The sequence below is a fragment of the Centrocercus urophasianus genome, unplaced genomic scaffold (genome assembly GCF_019232065.1).
Source record: "Centrocercus urophasianus isolate 14NV4802_14NV808 unplaced genomic scaffold, USGS_Curo_1.0 seq_19, whole genome shotgun sequence".
NCBI classification, from domain to species: Eukaryota; Metazoa; Chordata; class Aves; order Galliformes; family Phasianidae; genus Centrocercus; species Centrocercus urophasianus.
The window spans coordinates 18,844,202-18,863,237 of record NW_024884744.1 but is presented as its reverse complement, the minus strand read 5'-3'; the positions used below and the strand labels follow the sequence as shown (position 1 = coordinate 18,863,237).

At 42.0% G+C, this 19,036-nt stretch overlaps 1 protein-coding gene across 1 annotated transcript; it reads left to right on the top strand.

Moving 5' to 3' along the window:
• The first annotated feature begins 105 nt into the window (after positions 1 to 105).
• On the top strand, positions 106 to 18,722 carry SEPTIN2 (septin 2). Its single transcript, XM_042820708.1, has 13 exons — positions 106 to 150; positions 2,346 to 2,395; positions 3,933 to 4,053; positions 6,259 to 6,345; positions 7,131 to 7,254; positions 8,497 to 8,631; positions 10,278 to 10,395; positions 11,311 to 11,412; positions 11,691 to 11,836; positions 12,623 to 12,706; positions 14,349 to 14,406; positions 15,206 to 15,318; positions 15,707 to 18,722. The coding sequence occupies exons 2-12, from the start codon at positions 2,387 to 2,389 to the stop codon at positions 15,308 to 15,310; spliced, it is 1,089 nt and encodes a 362-aa protein (XP_042676642.1). The 5' UTR covers positions 106 to 150; positions 2,346 to 2,386; the 3' UTR covers positions 15,311 to 15,318; positions 15,707 to 18,722.
• The last annotated feature ends 314 nt before the right edge of the window (positions 18,723 to 19,036 follow it).

Sequence of the window (19,036 nt, the reverse complement as noted above, 5' to 3'; positions counted from 1 at the left end):
AGTGAAGGGGTGGGGTTTTGTGGCGAGGGGCGTGGCCTCGGTCAAAGGAGGCGTGGCCCGAGCGAGGGCGGGCGTTGCTGCCCCTCCCCCCTCCTTCCTCCGGGTGCGTGAGCGCGGGAGCGGCGGCTGGGCCATCGGCGGAGTCTGCAGGTGAGGCGCTGAGGGGCGCCGGGTGGCGGGAGCTCCTCCCTGCAGCGGGGGGGGGCCTGCAGCCTCCCCTCAGTCGGAGACGGGGACGACGGCGGCCCTTCGGGTTTCTGGGTGATGCTGGGGGATGAGGGCTGAGGGTTCCGGGCGGCCCTGGCGCCGGGGTTGTGGGGCTGGCGGCATCCCGCCCGCATCCGCCTCGCTCGAAGCCCTTTAGCGCTCACGGTCATCTATAAGCGCGAAGTCCCCTTCGTGGGATGGAGGAGGGGGGGTCGGGGATGCGGTTTCCTGTGTGGAAATGGGAAGAGCTGAGGCGATGAGGGGCAGAGAACGCAGCCGCTCCGCGGGGCGCCGGGCTGCTGCGCTGCCAGCTGCATCCAGCCGGGCTGGATCCGTGTGTCTGTGTGGGAGCTGCCCTGGAGGCGCGAGCCTGGGAGATCTGTGCTCAAAGCACGGGGAAGCCGCGCTTTAGCGTGCACGAATAGTTCTTCATATCCTGCTGGCTGTGGGAAAGTTCCCTGTGAGAGATGGCCGGGTGGAAAGCCTTGCCTCCGGGAGGATGCTCCGGCACGATCCGGTTCTGGTCGGCGTTGAGAATTCTTGATGGTGAGCGGGGCTGGATGACATCAGCCGGCAGGAAACGCTCTGGGAGGGACGTTTCTTATCGGAGCGGTCTCCCGAGATGGGAAGAGCCTCCGAGGAGCATCTCCAGCAGCTGAATGCTTCGTTGCTCACACGTCAGCTTACTGATGGAAACGCTGCAGATTTATTTTAGGATGAATTTTCACCGCAGAAGCGAGTTGCCTGGTTTTTATTCTGCGTACGTAATCAGGGCAACAGATCTGTGTGAGTTCAGCTCCGTGGGAAACAACAGCAAACGGCTTCGATGCGTGGCACTTTTAGTTGGCTCTCCCATCAGAAAAGCATCTTGTAGTTCGAGCAAACCGGCCAGGGTCAGATGGGCAGGAGCCCAGCCTTTCTGTGCCCAGCAGAAGACAGTTAACAAACTGGTGATGATTTCTGACAGCTGTGGTATTTGCTTCACAGAGCTGCTGTGGACATAGAACTCAGTGCAACAGCCTTTAGGCTTATTAAGATGCAACTCTTTACAACTTTTTAGCTCTCAGTCATCGCTTTTAAGCATCTAATTAGCTCTTTTTTTTGTGGTACAGGAAGGAAAAGGAGCTCATTTTGAGCAGTTTTGAGGAATGCTTCAATGGGAAAAAGATAACAACTTTGTGGCTATAATCAGCCAAGATTCCCTGCTCTGGGAGGGTGGGAAGAGCAAGCATGCCTGGAATATGGAAAGAGCCAGGTGGCAGTAATTTCATTCTGCCAAAATGAAAGTCAGCTAGAGAGAGACAGCTCTGATCTGTGGCTGTTGTGAATGGGAACAGATACCTCCTAGGCCAGAGGAGGAACTGGAAAGGGGACTCAAAGTGCATCAACTCATGCTGACTTTCTTACACTGTCAGAGTAAGTTATATGATTTCTTGAAGTCATGCAAGTAAACCTGATAGAAGCCCTGTTGTGCTGGCAGGTCTTTGTCTGTTTAGAGACTTTCTTATAGAGGCACCAGAGTTTTCTTTTCCCACCTCAAAATGAAACAGCTGCATGTGACCATTTTGGCAGCGACAGTTAAAATGGATGGTTGAGTTTTTGAGTATCCTGACCAAAGAGGAGGAGAAAATGTTTCCTTTCGAAACCTCAACTCTTTGCAAAGCTCTCAAACATGAAAGGAAGTGCTGAGGGGGAGGAGGTTTAAAAAGAAAAGACTGCATGGGTTGGTTTATTGAGCTTTGAAAAAAACCATTTCCTCTGAATAGATGCCTTTTAGTGGCGTGTTTGGGTTTGGGTAGTTTCTGGAACGGATGTGAACTTCTCTTTTACAGGCTGCAGTATGGTTTGTCATATATCTGGGGCCTTCAGAGTTCCGTATTCATGTTGCTTGAGTTCATTGCACGCTAATAGGAATAAACTGCTTACTGGTTGCTGGGAATTGTGCTCCTTCTTAATGCTGGAGATTTCAGCTACTGGACCTCTATGAAAAGCAACTGGTTCTGTTTCAAAACGTGCACGTTCATTCAGAGGCACTCCTTTTCTAAGTTAGCATTAAAAATGGACAGTGATTTGTTGGGGTTTTTGATTTTTATTGTTATTTTTTTTCTCATGCGATTTTTAATAACCTGTGTTTTCAGGTTTTTTGTGTTTTCAGAATTGCTCCTGAGCTCCCATAAAAATGTCCAAGGTAAGAATAACGTTTCTTCCCTAGAAGGGAACATTCTGAAAGTTTTGTCTTATAAGTTTTATCTTCACACGGAATGTTTGTCTGTTACCTCGTGTTTGGTGGGGCTGTGCGTGCTAAACTTGCAGTTCACAACTGTGAGAGAATTCACATTTAGAAGATGACAGTGAATGATTGAGTTATGGAACATAGATATTAGAATGGTTTCACACATGTAGGGTAAACCTCTGTAGTTAACTGATGCTCCCAGAAGGATGGAGTTGCACACAAGAAGCTCCATGTTATGTTTTCACTGGAACTCCCATTCAGCTGCTATGTTTTGAGCAGGAATAACTGAAGGAAAGGATGTTCTTGTGTTTAATTTATTGTTCACATCTTCATTTCTTTAGTCAGTCATCTGATCTACTCAGCAAAGGCCTTCATAAAAATGTGGCAACTTGAATCCCAGCATGCCAGTATTTTTCATTTAATTATTTGTCTCTTGCATTTGATGTAATGGGTAAAAACATTAGGTTATCACAGCAAAACGAATAAAAGCTACTTGTGTAATGTATTTGAAGAGGAAAAATAACAGGTCTGAAGATTTACCTGCAGTATTGGTACTAGAGAGAATTTAAGCACTTCTGTGTTGTTTTTTCCATGTAAAAGAGATCTCTGATGAAGTTTCCAGCAGGTAACTGCCATTTCACAAGTACTGTTTTTGGCTGGATGTGCTAAAAAACCACAGGAGTAATGGTGGCTTTCCTTGTTTAAGTGCTAAGCCTCATGCACAAGTGTAGCAGAAACGCAGGTCGTGGCCTGAAGCAGTGATTGAGCACCTGGTGGAAGGCAGGGCCAACCCAGGGGAGCTCAGGTGCATGCAGTGTACCTGAGTGACTGGAAGGGTGGAGCCAGGATCCAGCCCTTCCCAGACCTCACTTAGGGTTGGCAGTGGAGCTGAGGGTCTCTTGCTGGAGATCCCTGTGTGCCTGAGGCCTTTGGAGGGTAAGCAGCTTCTTTCCTTTGTTTCTGTGTTTGCAGCTGCCACACTTGAGCAAATTCTTACTTGCTGCAGCCTGGGACTTGGCTACTGGGCTGCCATTGCTGTGCTTTCCATTGTGTTACAGCAAGCTTTTTTATTTGAAGTTAGTGTGAGGTTACTGCTGAAGTGTGTAGCTGTAAATGTATTGTATGCTTCAGTAAGTAAATGTTTGAGGCTTTTTTTCCCTTATTTTAGGTGGTCTTAGATGAAAGTAAAGGGAACTTTTCTCAAATCCTAGGTTTTCTATATTCGTTGTGAATCTGTTGAGTAATGGGCAGACTTGCATAGGGAATCTCTCTGTGATCATGCACCTTCAACTTGTGATTTCAGGTCTTAAATGATGGAGGATTCTAATAAAGTTATTTTTTGCATCCAGAGAAGGGCAGGAGGCAGAGCTTTGGGAAGGCAAACGATTTATGAAATTTCTGATTTTTCTCTGCTTTCTTCTGGTTCTAGTTTATCGTATTTGAAATTGCTATGTCTTGTGTGGTTGCTTATTACTGTCTGATTTAATTTCAGCAACAGCCTGCTCAGTTTACCAATCCAGAAACCCCCGGTTATGTTGGATTTGCAAACCTTCCCAATCAGGTCCATCGGAAGTCTGTGAAAAAGGGGTTTGAATTCACTCTTATGGTGGTTGGTAAGGAAACATTGTGTAGTATTCTTCACTGACAGAGAATTCAGGATTAAAGTGAATGTTGCTTTTGCTGTTGTAAGGCTTTAACTCGTGTCAGAAAGCGTTGCGCTGCAACATTTAACTTCTTTGTACTTTTATTAATTCACGCATCTGTTGGTTTTGGTATCACAAGCCATGTATGGTAATCATTTTGTGGTTGAAGTGAAAGAACTCTGTTTTGTGCTCCAATTATGGTTACTTCCTTCCTTCTGTCTCACAGGGTTCAAGCCTTCCGCTCAAGATTTAGCTTAAAATTGCTCTCATGTATGAATACAAGTCCTGGTGGCTTCTTTTCATTAAGAAAATAGTATTAAACTATTTGTTTTGCTTCTGTAGTTCAAAAGAACCTTGGGTAGATCTTTCAAAGGAGAGATGGGACAGGACGTGATAAGTGAGAGTTCCAGTTGCTGATTGTTTGGGATCCCAGTAGTTACAGGTGGCATTTATCCTTCAACCTGTCATTAGCTCTGCCAAATGGCAGCCCTTGTTTTGCTTTTGTCCCAGTTCTGTCTTCAGCAGCACGGTGCTGGTCTGCACTGGCCCTTAGTTTTGGCTTCTAAGAATTTGGTGGTGGTTGGTTCCTGTTACCTGGGGCGAGGGGAAGAAAGAAGAGAGCAGGGACACGGGGAAATGAGGTTATACTGCATGCTAATTACCTTATGATTGTTAGGAGTCATTTAATTTTTGCTTCAATGGATTTGCTTAGGATAATATCATAATGGATACCTTATGAAACCTAAGGGTAAAGCCAGCCTTTAGATGTTCCAAGTCATGGTATCTGCTGTGATTCTTTGGCATTTGCTATTTTTTGGTCCTGCATGTAGGAAATAGGTTGGGGGGGTTAAAATCCACATCTCTCTCAGATGAATTGCAAATAGTGCTACCTAAAATAGTCCTGGTAGAAAGCTGTACAAGGTTATTCAGACCAAATGGTTATTTCTGCTGAAATAGGAGACAGTGGAGACATGGCCTGGTATCAGAGTGACACCAATTAGCCCCCTGTGCCTCGTCTGACTGTGACGTTATTGCTTGCCACTGCTCAAAGGGGTAAATGAGAGCTACAGCAAGAGAACTTGCACAAAAGTGACTTCACTGGAAACTTGGAGTGATGCTGTAAGATACACCAGCAGAGGGAGGAGCTGATGAGAGTGGAGATAAACTGTGTTTTAAATTGTTGATTACTTCAGTAGTTTGGAATGTTAATTTTTTTTCCTCTTGAAATATGCATGGCATTTAAGTGTGTTCCTCATGGCCTATATCATAATGTCTGTACTGAGCTATAACTCTTCATTAACCTGCCATGTTTCTTACCATCTGATCAGGACTTTAAGCTATCAGTACTCAGTCAGAAAAAAAAGCTGCTTATCTTTGAGAGACAAGGAAACTGATTTGTTTTAGATGTGCTGTTTACCCACACTGAAAGCAGGCAGTGTTGCTGGTCGCAGTCAAAGCTGTCTTGGTTTTGCTGAGCTGATGCCATGTGAGTGTTAAATCACTGTGTCTGCATGCCTCTTTCACTTGTAGAGGCTGTGTTGGTAAAATCTCATTTGGAGAGAGGTGTTCTAAGCAAGAATAGCAGCTCCTGCTATTTCTCTATTACTTCTCAGTGTGTGTGAGCTTCTATATTCTGGAATATATGGAATTATGGAACAGTGAGGTGACGGAGCACTGGAACAGGCTGCCCAGGGAGGTGGTGGAGTCTCCTTCTCTGGAGATGTTCAAGTCCTGCCCGGATGCCTTCCTGTGCGACCTGCTGTAGGGAACCTGCTTTGGCAGGGGGTTGGACTCGATGAGCTCTGGAGGCCCCTTCCAACCCCTACAATTCTGTCGTTCTGTGAATGATAGCAGAAAAGCTTGCCTTCAAACCAGAAGGCGTGAAGAGGGAAATGATGTCTAATTTTAAATTAGGGACTCCACTAGGCTAGCAGGTCTGATTAGAAATCATCAGAAACCTCTGAGGAAGTGCATTATAAAGCTGTGGTGGATCAGCTGTTATTCAACATTCTCGTGCAAGTTTTTTCTAATAAAAGTTACAAGCTGTAGGTCTTTAAATGACAACTGAAATACTTAGATTGTTTTTCACATCAGATATAGTCAGATGTTGCTTTCTGGTTACAGTTGAGATTAATTATGCAAATATATTGAGTTTCTCTGTATGCTGAACCCCAGGTGAATCCGGACTGGGAAAATCTACATTAATAAACAGCCTCTTCTTGACAGACCTCTACCCAGAACGGATAATCCCAGGAGCTGCTGGTAAGCACGCTCTTCCTGTTGCTCTGTTCTGGCAATTTGGAAGTGAATTTTTTATCTTTGGATTTTGTTAATAGCCGAGTTATTGTTTCTAGCTGTCATCATTCTGAGGTATTTTCTGATAGTTGAACCGCCAGATAGATCTGGTTCCTTCAGTTCCTGGCCCTTGTGATTTAGTCCTTGGCTGTGCTGAAGGGTTGTACTGGCAGCAACCAGTTAATCTCTCCTTTTGCTTAGTGTTCATCACATCACATTGAGATAATCAACTGAAACAGTCAGAATCTTTTTTTCAGTGTTCAATCTATTGTGATTTTGAACATGCACGTTTTTGATGTTCCCTCAGGCTTGCAATTTGATTCCTTTGCCCATTTAGTGGATGTGCACTTTCTTTTCAGCCCTTTTTGAATCTGCTAAACAAGGCATGCAATGATCCAGCCAAAGAGAATATCATAAGAAAACAGAGGAAGATGCTGTTTTTTCCCTCTTCTCTCCTTGTTAAACAACTTGCTGTAGCAACTTTCCACACTGACTGAAAACCACTTCTTTTCAACCTTAAGGAAAAAAGATCTTATGTATCATTCAGTGTTGCTTTTCAAATTACTGAGTACTTAAATTTTCTCTCAGTCAGGCATTCTTTCCCTCAGTTTCTACAGAGACTTGAGGAGAAGTAAAAAATAAAAATAAAATAAGAAATCTGTTTTCTAACCTGCCATTTATTTAATCTGATCTGATCTCAAAACGACCTCTTATAGATTCTGTTCTGAAACACCAAACTTCTTATCTTTTAGAGAAGATTGAACGCACTGTGCAGATTGAAGCCTCGACAGTTGAAATAGAAGAGAGGGGTGTGAAACTCCGCCTGACAGTTGTAGATACGCCTGGATATGGGGATGCTATCAATTGCAGAGATTGGTATGTGCACAGAATGTCAGTCAGCACCTGTAGATCAGTACGTGTCCATGCTGTGCTTGTGCAAAGGGGGGGTGGTGAAAGTAACTGCCCAGCTCATCCTTTTTTGGAGGGTTAGCTTAAGTACTGAATGTGAGGTGTGATGTTTGGAGAGATTTTTGGGCAGGTTTTTAAGTAGATTGTGTACTTAACTTTTTTTTAATATTCAGAAAGCATTGGAACCTCTGTAACACAGTGAATTAAAGAAAGATAAAGTAATTTGTCTACTATTTGGTGCAAATAAAAATCCACCTTTAGATGTTGTCCAAATCCATCATCTGAGGATTCTAAGATTCTGTGCTTTGTTTTTTTTAGTGCATTTTCATCACCTTAGGGTTCTGATGTTTCTAGAAAGTTTGTGTTCTGATAAGTACTGAGAAATGATGAGATGAATGGCATTCAGCCATAACCTCTGCTGCCCACCTTCTGCCAAGAACTCGCACGTCATCTCAGCCATTCTCACTACAGCATCGTGCTGCCCTTACTTTCTGCTCCCCGTTGCTCCAGTTCTCCCATTAGTGAAGACTTATTTGGGATTGTTGCTTTGCTTATGTTGATTCTCCACCTTACTTGGGAATCAGAACATCTCGTGCAAGACAAACGTTTTATTTATTCTTCCATTCAGTAATAAACTGGTATTCCTGTCCTTAGCCTATGGCATTGACCACTGGCAGGCATGCAATAGGAGTATAGCTCTCAAACTAAACAGATGTGTATGTAAGGTGAAGTGGTTCAGGGAGATGCAACTCAGAGCAGTAGTGATGCGAGATTCCTGCACTTGCAGCTGCTGACTGACTTTGCTCTTGCATCAGCATCAACAATTTGATGTTTTAAATCAATTTGGAATAAGAAACTTAGAGTATCTTCAGCATGTGTGATTAATGCTTAGTCACAAGGTGAATACTAGCTCAAGAGTAATTTGCTTAGAAGAAATGTATTATTATGTGTAATGTATGCATATTTTATCTTAATATACATGTACAATGCATACATATGATGTATTATGCATAGCAGTAAGAATTGCTTGTTATTTTGCAGTTCAATTAGAACGCTCAGGTGTGCACATGTGATCTGACAGCACCAGTAAATTCTGTTCATCCATAGGTTGGTTTATCAGCAAGTTGTCTTTTCAGGGCTTTCTCAGGTAACATTACAGTACTGGCTGTTTGGCAGTGAGCACAGTTCAAGTCTCCATTTGCTTTCCAGCTTTAAGACCATAATCTCCTACATCGATGAGCAGTTTGAGCGCTACCTGCACGATGAGAGTGGTTTGAACAGAAGGCACATCATAGATAACCGTGTGCATTGCTGCTTCTATTTCATTTCACCATTTGGTCACGGGTGAGTATTTCTGTCATGGCATTTTTGAAATGATTTGACTGCAGGGAATTGTTCTTGTGCCTGCTGATGTAAATCTTCAGAATCAGATTGCCGTTCCTTAAAGTAGGAGTAGAACTGCTGAAATTATTGTGTTGCCTCTAAGTCTTTCTCCTTACACAGAGAATGAGAATAGTTGGGAGCAACTGACAAGGATCATTAAGTCCAACTGCCTGACCATCTTAGGGCTAACCAAAAGTTAAAGCTTATTAGTGAGGGCATTATCTTGGTCCCTAACAGGCATGGTGCATCAATCACCTCTCTAGAAAGCCAGTTCCAGTGTTTCACCACCCCCACTGTAGACATATTTCCTAATGCCTAATATGAACGTGCCCTGGTGCAGCTTTGTGCTGTTCCCACACATCCTGTCAGTGGTGACCAGGATGATGAGATTGGCACCTCAGTTTCCCCTCCTGTAAATTGTAGACAGCGGTGAGCTTGCCTCTTCACCTCCTTTTTTTCAGGTGAGGCAGTTTGTCCTCAGCCTCTCATAGGACATGCTATCCAGCCCTTTTGTTGGCTCTGTTGTCCTCATCTGGTCACTAGTGTATGATTATTATGTTACCATCCTTTTTACATCACTAAGCCCAGAACTGCACATAGTATTCAAGGTGAAGTTGCATTGATGCTGAACGTATGCTGATGGATGTGTTTGATGTACCCCGAAGTGCAGTTCTCTTTCTTGGCCATCTGGGCACGCTGCCTAGTCATGCTGCTGTCAGCCAGCACCAACAGATCCCTTTCTGCTTAGTTATTCTCCAGTCACTCATCTCCCAGGCTTGTACCTGTCTGGCATTGCTTCGTCCCAGGTGCAGAACCTGGCATTTTCCTTTATTGCATTTCATGCAATTGCTGATTGTGAAGTGCTCCATTGTACCTGGATCGCTCTGCAGGTCCTCTTGTCCCTTTGGAGAGTCTACAGCACCTCCCAGTTTAGTAAGGTCAGCAACTTGAATTCAGAAGTGAACTTCTGGATTCAATTCCTGCATCCAGATCATTATTAAAAGTGTTGAAGTCCCTGGAACTGAGCCCTGGAGAACTCCCCTGGTGACTGGCTGCCCATTCACTATGACCCTTTGAGCTTGGCTATTCAGCCAGCTCATCACCTAACCTTATCACAGGAGAACAAATACTAAGGTGGCACCTTCCCTTTGTGAGCCCATGTTGACTGCCTATAATCTTAAATGCCTTTCAGTAGTGTACAGGGTGATCTTCTCCATAACTTTTCCAGACTGAGGTCAGACTAAGAGCTCTGTAGTTTCCTTGGTCTCCTCTTGTGCCCTGCTCATAGATGTGTGTAACATCGACAAGCTTCCAGTCAGCACACAGCTTAGCAGATTCCCAAGACCTTTGGTAACTGTTGAGAGGAGCCCTGATAGAACATCCCCTAACCCCTCAGTGCTCTGGGCTGAGCCCTGCCAGACCCAATGGGCTTAGGAATTTTCAGCTGATAGAACTTTTTGTTAGAATATCAGTGGCCCCCAGTCATGCTTCTCCACATCAGGGCCAGGCAGCCCCAGAGACATCATTAACGATAAAAACTCCCAACCTGATTGATGTTGATCGTTTATGTTAAAATAAATTAAACTTTTCCCTTGTTTTACTTTTAGCCTTAAGCCTTTGGATGTTGAATTTATGAAGGCAATACACAACAAAGTAAACATTGTACCAGTAATTGCAAAAGCTGACACGCTTTCACTGAAGGAGCGAGAGAGACTAAAGAAAAGGGTAAGTATTTTTCTAGCTTGCAAAAAAGTGTTGCATTTTGGCTGTGGCAGTGTGGTCACTCTCAAGAGGAGTCTCTTTCAACCTCTACAAGAAAATATAATCTCATATGCAATCTGTACCTTTATCTAATACGTGTGTTTGTATTTTAAGTTCTTAGCATTGTTTATTTAACTGGAACTCGCCCTTAAAGTGTTGCCTGTGAAATGGCAGACTGGCTGTACATACAATTGCACTAAGTCAATTTTGAAACTTGGAAAATACATTTAAATATGTTTGGTAGCGGTGATTGCTCCCTTACCTGTTTGATCAGCTCCAAGGCAGGGGCAAAGCATCTCTGATCTGCTGGAACTTAGCTTTGTTCTCAAGTAAAACTAGAATATAGTAGTATTCCCTAAGCAAGGAAGGCTGTGCTTTGCTTTTGTTGATTACAGTTAATGTGAAACTGAATGAATTGGAAGGCCAAATTGTTTGCATTGTTTCTATAGCTTTGTTTAAAATTAGATTTCATGGCTAGTAATGCATGTAATTCTAGCTGTAATACGAAATGCTGTAAGGCTCAATTGCAGGTCTTATTTCTATACGACAGTCAGTGCTACTGGGCAATTCTCCTAGAGGTACTAATTTTTTGTAATAGAAGCTGATTTAATTGCAAATACAATTTTTACCTAGTGGAAATTTTGGTATGTTAAAATAAAGCAGCAGGGAGGAAATGTACCACTGTTTGTCTGAAAGTGTGGGAAGCAGTCGTTGAATGTCATGAAGAAATGTTCTGTAAAAGCACATAGTTGGCAAGAAATTTGAATTAGTAAGATATACCCAATCTCTTGAACTTGGGCCTAGCTTATCAGTTTACCCAATGCCTTAAAAGTGCTCACTTTGTGTACATTATCTCAATGTCTTGTATAAAAATCTCAGATTCTGGATGAAATTGAAGAGCACGGCATCAAGATTTATCACCTGCCTGATGCTGAATCTGATGAGGATGAAGATTTTAAAGAGCAGACCAGACTTCTGAAGGTATGAATGTACTGTATCTTTTCAGAATGCTCAGGTGGCATTTAATCAAAATACATAAGTGACCTTTGAGACCTTGAGTGAGTCACTATGGTTGTGTGCTCAGGCTTCTCTATTGGAAAGATGGTGATAATAATGATTTTTTTTTTTTTTTTCACAGCTTCAAATTAAAAGCATTACGAATTTACTACCATAATATGCAGTCCTGAGTAGAACAAGAGTTGTTGCTGTGTTGTTTGTCCTAGTTCATTGTTAGTAGTTGTTGAATCTTGGGTTTTCAGGCCAGCATTCCATTTTGTGTAGTGGGGTCCAATCAACTCATTGAAGCCAAAGGTAAAAAAGTTCGAGGTCGGCTGTACCCGTGGGGTGTCGTTGAAGTGGAGAATCCAGAACATAATGACTTCCTCAAACTGAGGACCATGTTAATGTAAGTTTAAAAGTTCCAATTAAATAATAGCTTAACTAACAATAATAGTCAGGAAGATACTCAGACGTTGGAATGGGGGTTTGTGGAGACTATGGAATCCTTAAAGGGGATGAGTTTGTCTGGAGGAGGCTGTGAGCAAGTTTAATCTGGTGGGCCAGGGTAGGGATTGGACCAACACCCTCCACAGAGCCTTTTCAATATGGATTACTTAATGATTCTATGAAAATAATCTTGTGTCCAAGTCTTCTGTTGAACACACATGCCCAAGAATGTAAAGCAGGTTGCTTTTCATCTCATGCTTGTTGAAAGATATCTATTTCTAAGCTATCTGTCTATATAAACATATTTGCAAAGTATTAGACTTCAAAAGCCTGCTGGTTAGCATCACAGAATGGCCTGGGTTGCAAAGGACCACAATGCTCATCCAGTTCCAACCTCCTGCTATGTGCAGGTTGCCAGCCAGCAGCCCAGGCTGCCCAGAGCCACATCCAGCCTGGCCTTGGATGCCTGCAGGGATGGGGCATCCACAGCCTCCTTGGGCAGCTAAGGTTTTTCAGGCTTTGTTGCTCTACTTTCCCTGCCCAGCACTGCTTTGTGTCACATGGGGCTTATGTTTGGGCTGCCTCTGAGTCCAGGGTGCTGTCTGTTTGCCTTTTATAGCCCTGATTTAACATAAATCAGCTCTGAAATTGTTATGTTATATGAATCCATACGCTGAGCTCGCTGACCCAATGTGGTGCTTAACCAAGCTGATGTTTTACCTTTCCATTTTTCTCATTCCTCTAGCACCCACATGCAAGATCTTCAGGAGGTGACCCAAGATCTTCACTATGAGAACTTCCGTTCTGAGCGGCTCAAGCGAGGCGGCAGGTTGTCATCTTATTGCTGCAGGCCACGTCCTCCTCTGAATTCATTTCTTGGTCTTCTTTCTCTCTCCCCACCATTTAATTGCAGCTCTCCAGGGGCACTTAGTGAGAAGTTCAATCAATCAGTTTACATTCACTGTAAGAGAAAGTATGATGCAAATCTGAGTCAGTTGTGCCTTTAAAAGGAGCGTAATTAAATCTCTGCTTTAAGGTCTGAACACAGTTTGCTTGGTGTATTCAAGGTAAAAACATAGGGAAAATGTATGATGAACACCTTCTAAAAACATGCAAGTTAGGTAAGTGCTGATTCATTAAAATGAGTCGTTTCTTTGACTTGCTTATTTGGACTTTAAGAAAGTAGCTTTAAGAAAAGAAAGCCAAGTCCTGTGGTAATTAATTTAACATGATATAAATAAATAGTTCTCTTTGAAGAGCAGGCACAGGGTAATGTCTTTCAGTCCTATTTTGGGCTGTGGTAAAAGAGGCAGGAAAGAACACCTTGTTTCTGAAAAAAAACAAAAACAAAAACAAACAGTCTCTAAAGTTGAGTTTGTGAGTTCTTTATGGAGACTGAGTGCTTCCTAACTTAGATTGTGTTGCTTCTCTTATTTCAACCACTAGAGGGTTTCGTAATTGCACGTGTCAGTGGGTTTGATACATTTTGCAAAGTTTTCTCCTGCTGTTGCCATAGATTTTGTCACATGCCTGGTCTGGTTTCAGAAATAGGAGTGTTTGGTTTGCACTTTTGATAGTGCTCTTGCTGATTAAGAGGTCTGTTAGCAGATTTTCCACACTGCAGCGTGGGATAAGGAAAATGCACTTGCAAGTGTATGAAATCCTGAAGATATAGTACATGCAAGTAGTCTTCTGCCCAGTTTCTCAATGTAAAATTGAATGTTCCCATTAAGCAGCAGTTTTCTTAGATACAGATGGAAGGTATTAATTTTAACAGGAGCAATCAGGGTTTGTGCTGTACTTTTACATGTTACACCCAAGGAATCTGTGGAACTGGGGAAGAACTAACAGTGATTATACTATAAAAATAATGGAAGGGTGGCAGATACATGCAGTGGTTTGCTGCTTTGTGCTTTTGGTTTTGAGTAGAAATGTGTACAAATGTATCCTAGCAAGTTTACTCAAAGATAAGTGTACAGATTTATTGAATGGTGTTCACTTTAAGTACAATGCTGTACTGGAAACAGGCTGAGGGTCTGCATCTTCTTGGATTCAGCTTTTCATTTACTAAAAGCTTTGAGGGTAAGAAGCATAGTTTGATGTGTGCCTTCTAGATATTTGATAGCAAATGTGGTTCATGCCATTAGAGATGAGAGAGAACTGCCAAAAGAAGGTTCCACCTGGGGGTAACAGGGTTTCAAAGTTCCTGGATATTAACAAAAATAGGGAAGTAACATGTAAAGTATCTTGTCCAGCATTATCTTGAACTTGGTTTGATTTAGTTGTATTGCTTCACTGCACCAATGAAAAAGAATTGAGCACAGTGTACTCAGATTGCTGAATTGTGTGGTATTCCAATTGCAGTCAGCTAAGTTAACACCATGCTCAAACTGCTCTACTTGAGTAATGTTCAGAAATAGCTTTCACTGATGCCTACAAACATGTTACTGAACAATATTTTTCTATCTTAGGAAAATAGAAGATGAGGAAGTAAATAAAGACCAGATTCTGCTTGAAAAAGAAGCTGAAGTAAGATGAAAAATCTCAATTATTTGGATGGGGGAAGCTTTATCTTTGTTTTGCTCTTTTGGGATAGGTGATTTATATGATGTTGATAATCTGTGATGGGAAGGATGGAATGTTCTAATATGCTAATAATACTATGCAAGGGAGAGTAAAAACAATATGGAGAGATATAGGGGTTCTCAGAATACTGATTTATTGGAACAAATGCAATGTCAGATTTAATCATGCTGGTCAATAATGGTGGTTCTGCATGTTGCGTGGGGAGGGAGAGCCATCCTTGAATGGATGGAACAAATGGATGGAAAGGTTCTAAACTTAGCAGTTGCAAACTGGGAGGAAAAAGTCAATTCAACTCTGCAACAAAGGAGGAAACAGCAGTAGGAATTATCAGGAATAAAAGACAATGTGGAAATTCTCTTGTTCTGTGACTATGATAAATCTGTAATTTATAGCTCCAGTTGTTTTGCAAACAAATGTAAAAGCTGTAGTGAGTTTAGCATTTCAACAGCACCATTCTTTCTTATTTAACTTTGGGGTAAGAAAACACTTCAGTTTAGGGATGCTTACAAGTCCCAGGTTACAATAAGAAAGCTTATTGATTTCAGTCAGCAAATTTCCAGCCTCTTCCTGGTTGGAATATGAGTGGTAGACAAACAGTCCATAACCTAAGATGTCAACTTGTCAGATCGAGCCATGCAGATGTGCATCCCATCTCAATATGTGTGATTAACAGTGTGGTGGCAGCAGAGAATCATGTTCTGAGGTGAGGTAAGGCTGAAGGTTCTCTTACGCTGTATTTCAGCTCCGTCGCATGCAGGAGATGATTGCGAGAATGCAGGCGCAGATGCAGATGCAAATGCAAGGTGGAGAAGGGGAAGGCAGTGCAGTTCAAGGACACAATGTGTAAAGCTTGTGGTAAGATGTTCAAATAGCCATTTAAAGAGGGGTTTTTTGGGTTGCGGATAGTAGTAAGAAGCTTTGGAAAGATGCTTACAAGATGGGTTTGCATAGGTTTCTGAATTCATTTTCATTTTATAGTTTAGCTGGCGTTTGAAGGGACCTGAAGCTAAACCACACAGATCTTACAAACGTGTGTATGTACATGTGTGCACATACTCATTTTTTTCCAGAAATACCACACAAGTCAAGAGTCATGGGAGGAGTCTCTCAGGTTGCACAAGCAGGTGGCTCTAAAACTCATGGTGATCTCATTGTTTCATTGTGAATAGGAAAATGACTGCTTCGTTTTCTAAGTGTGTGGAGATAGCAGATATTAAAATGTCCATTTTTGCCTTGTTTGCAGGTGACGTTATACTCTGGCTTAAAGGAGTCACTGTGGAGTCGAATTCTGGTGGCATTGTGCCAGGAGGAAGGCCTTGTGTTCAACGTGTGACTTGGAGATTGTTTTGGAGTTTAACGTGGAAATGCATCGTGGTAACCCTTGTGATACGTATTTCATAACACATAGTCAGTATTTTATATATTATACACCTTTGACATTGTTTTTGCTTAGTAGTTTTTATATTAAGCTTATCTTCAGTTTCCCATTGTATTAGGGATACAAAATAGTCATTGAAACTTTTCTTGCCTGACATGGTGTTAGATGACTTTCTTTGATACTAACTCCCTGTTTTTAATTTTGTGTTACTTTTAAGATAAAGCAGCTGTTAGTGGTGTCCTGTTCAGTAGTGTGTAATAGTCACTAATTAGGGAGCCCTGCAAGGTTAGTGTTTGCAGTGTTTTCAGGTGTGTGTCTGTGAGACCGTAGCCCTTCCTCTGTCTCTGCTCAGTGCAGATTTCCTTGGTCTCTGCAAGTATCTAATTAAACTCCAGGCATGCCTTATATCTTAATGAAACAACTAAAAGGCAGTACTTCTTTAAGGGCACACTCCATTTTATACGACAGGCGTTGTGTCCTTCAGATTGAACCCTGAAGGATAGATGTTCTTTTACTGTTTACTGCCTAAAATCTCTTCCTCTGTATTGCAGATAATTTTAAAGAGTTTCCTGTAGGTCAGCACAAACCAGTCCTGCTGTTTTCTGGCATTGCTCTAGCCACATAAGATTAAATAATGCTGATATATTAAATGAGATAAACCCCAAAGAGCATTCTATGAGTTTTCTATGCATGGGTGATTCCATATCCAAATATGTATGAATTCTGTAATTACTGAAGAGTATTTTCATACTGTTTTTAGGGCATTGCAAACTGTTAATTGTAGTATAAAACATACTACACACAACTGCACACTTCTCTCTCTTCTTCAAAGTGATCTGTGCCTGGCAGAATCAGCGCAAACTGTATTTTCAGGTTCTGCTCCAAGATGGAGTGAACAGTATGACTTCTGAGGTGGCTCCAATATGCTGTGCTTTTCTTCAGCTTTTATTTTTAAAGGCCAAGGTGGCTTTCCTTGACACTGCCAGAAAGGGAGCTGTTTTGGAGCTTGGCTGCATATCGTGGCAGGTATTGTCTGCAGTCCATAGTAACAGTTGTAGTGTGCAGCTCCATGTGTGGTGGCTGATAAGGACAAGCAGCCATGTGCTGTGCTTGGCTTTTTGAGTACTTCTGATAAGTCCAGCAATCAGGTCAGTCAGTTTACTAATGTGAATAGTTGTTATCTGAGTAGCTAACAAGCAGATAAAACTCCAACTTTTTCTCTTCTGAGCTCAGGTGTAGCAATGATTTGTATAGTTTTTAAACTTTCCTTTGAAAAATGGTAAGATTTCTACAGCTAAGGTATAATTTCAGTGGTACTTCAATAGCAGACGTATTGAATCTAGCCAAGCAGCTGAAATTTCTGCCTGCCTGAAACTGCTGTTTGTGAACTGTTTTATATTTGAATCTTTCTAAAAATGTGAAGTAAGGTCTTCCATCACTGCCTTTTCTAGGGAGCTCAAGTTTGCCTTGCAAAAGCAGTTGTTCCTCATTTTCCATGACTCATGCAGTCTTCACCTCTGAAGTGAAAATGATAACCTTTTATATATTTAGATGCACAGAAGCACAAAGTCCCATTTTGTCAAATAAGTTTGTATAGAACTTGAATGGAAAAGCACACACTCCTAAGTTCTTGTCTGGCCTATTCTAAACAGCATGCAGAAGTGAGGTGGCACCTTACTTGTGTTGCCAGAAACAACAAATAACAATCCACAGCACCTTATTTCTAAATCTTTTGCTGTGTTTTTGTGAATCACTTGTCAGGCTGGAGGGGCTCTGAGCAACATATCTAGCTGTAGATGTCCCTGTTCTTTGCAGGGCATGTGGTCCAGATGGTCCTTAAAGGTCCCTTCCAACTTGAATTATTCTATGACTCTAGCTATTCCAGAAGAACTTATGCACTTACCACTAAATAGTTGGTGAACTCCCATCCTATTCTTCAGTTGCCACAAACGTGCTTTGTTCTGATTCTGCAGCGTTTGCCTACTTTTAAGCTATCAGCCTGGTATCTCTGTGAAATGCTCTGAGCAAAGTATGCTGCAGGTGCTGCCCACTTTGCCAAGGAGAGCAAACTCTGTGAAGTTGGTGTTTTCACATATAAGCTTAGTAGGGTAAGATAATCTGCAATAGCAATATGAACCAGTACTTGAACTATGAAACCTCAAGTGTATCCAAACCAGCCCCTGGTTATACATGTAACTCTGTGTGCGTGTGTTGGTTTTATTTTGCCTTTGTTTTTCATGGTGGGAACAAAAGCAGATTGTCTGTGCTGTTAGTGCTGTTTGGTCACTACCTGTGGAATTACTATTCTTTGAGATAACGTGTATCTACTGAGAGATGTCATCAGGGTAAAGATTGTGGATGATTCTTAAGCAATAAATATTTTCACGTGTATTTTCTTCATTGGAAAAATGAAGTGTTTGGGCACTTGTAATTAGCTGCCTTCCAGTTAAAATGGCTTTCCAAGCCTCTGGGAGTGATCTGATCTGGCAGTGTGCTGATGTCAATGAAGGGCTCTTTCTCCTTCACGTTTCTTGTGATGGCCTTGCAGTCAGGAGATGTGTGGTGAGACATAACAGGTGAGACCACCATTCTCAGATTGAAGTTTGTCTGGAAAAAAAACCATTCAGCTACTGGTAGAAAACTTTGGGGACAAAAAGTTTGATATTTGTTGTGCTCAACTGGCCACAATTTGTTTTCTGGTACTGCATTGTTGGTGTTCCTATTTTAGGAGTAAAAGTACTTTTGAATTTGCAGAGCTTTATATTTGGTAGCAAAAACGACTTGTTCTTGGTACAGAAATCTTACTGTTATATTCTGTTTTATGTCCTGTCATTAGCCAAGGCTATAATAAAAATGCTAAAATAAAAAAATAACAAATTTTCCTCTGTTTGGATTCCTTGTTGTAATCAACCCTGGCAACGTTTGTTTGTGGTGATGTGTTTTAATTACAAAGGAGTCATTCAGACACTGTGTAAAGAGAACGCAGTGATGAACCTGCATTCCTTATGACCACTGAATGTTGTGCATGTTCAAAGTTATTGGTGCAGTGCTTTTCCCAGTGGGTGTTCCCAGAGCTGCCAAAGCTCTAGCTATGGGACTTTGCTTCGTCAGCAGCTCTCACCAAATGTGTCCCTTAGTTATTAAGTTAACATGCAATGAAGCTGTTTGTAGGTGTTGTTTTAAGTGCAAGGGTTG

Excerpts from the sequence above, each read along its gene's own strand:
- SEPTIN2 (XM_042820708.1), top strand. Across the intron at positions 7,255-8,496 it reads GCTATCAATTGCAGAGATTG|CTTTAAGACCATAATCTCCT; the intron begins GTATGTGCACAG and ends TTTGCTTTCCAG. Across the intron at positions 14,407-15,205 it reads TGCTTGAAAAAGAAGCTGAA|CTCCGTCGCATGCAGGAGAT; the intron begins GTAAGATGAAAA and ends GCTGTATTTCAG.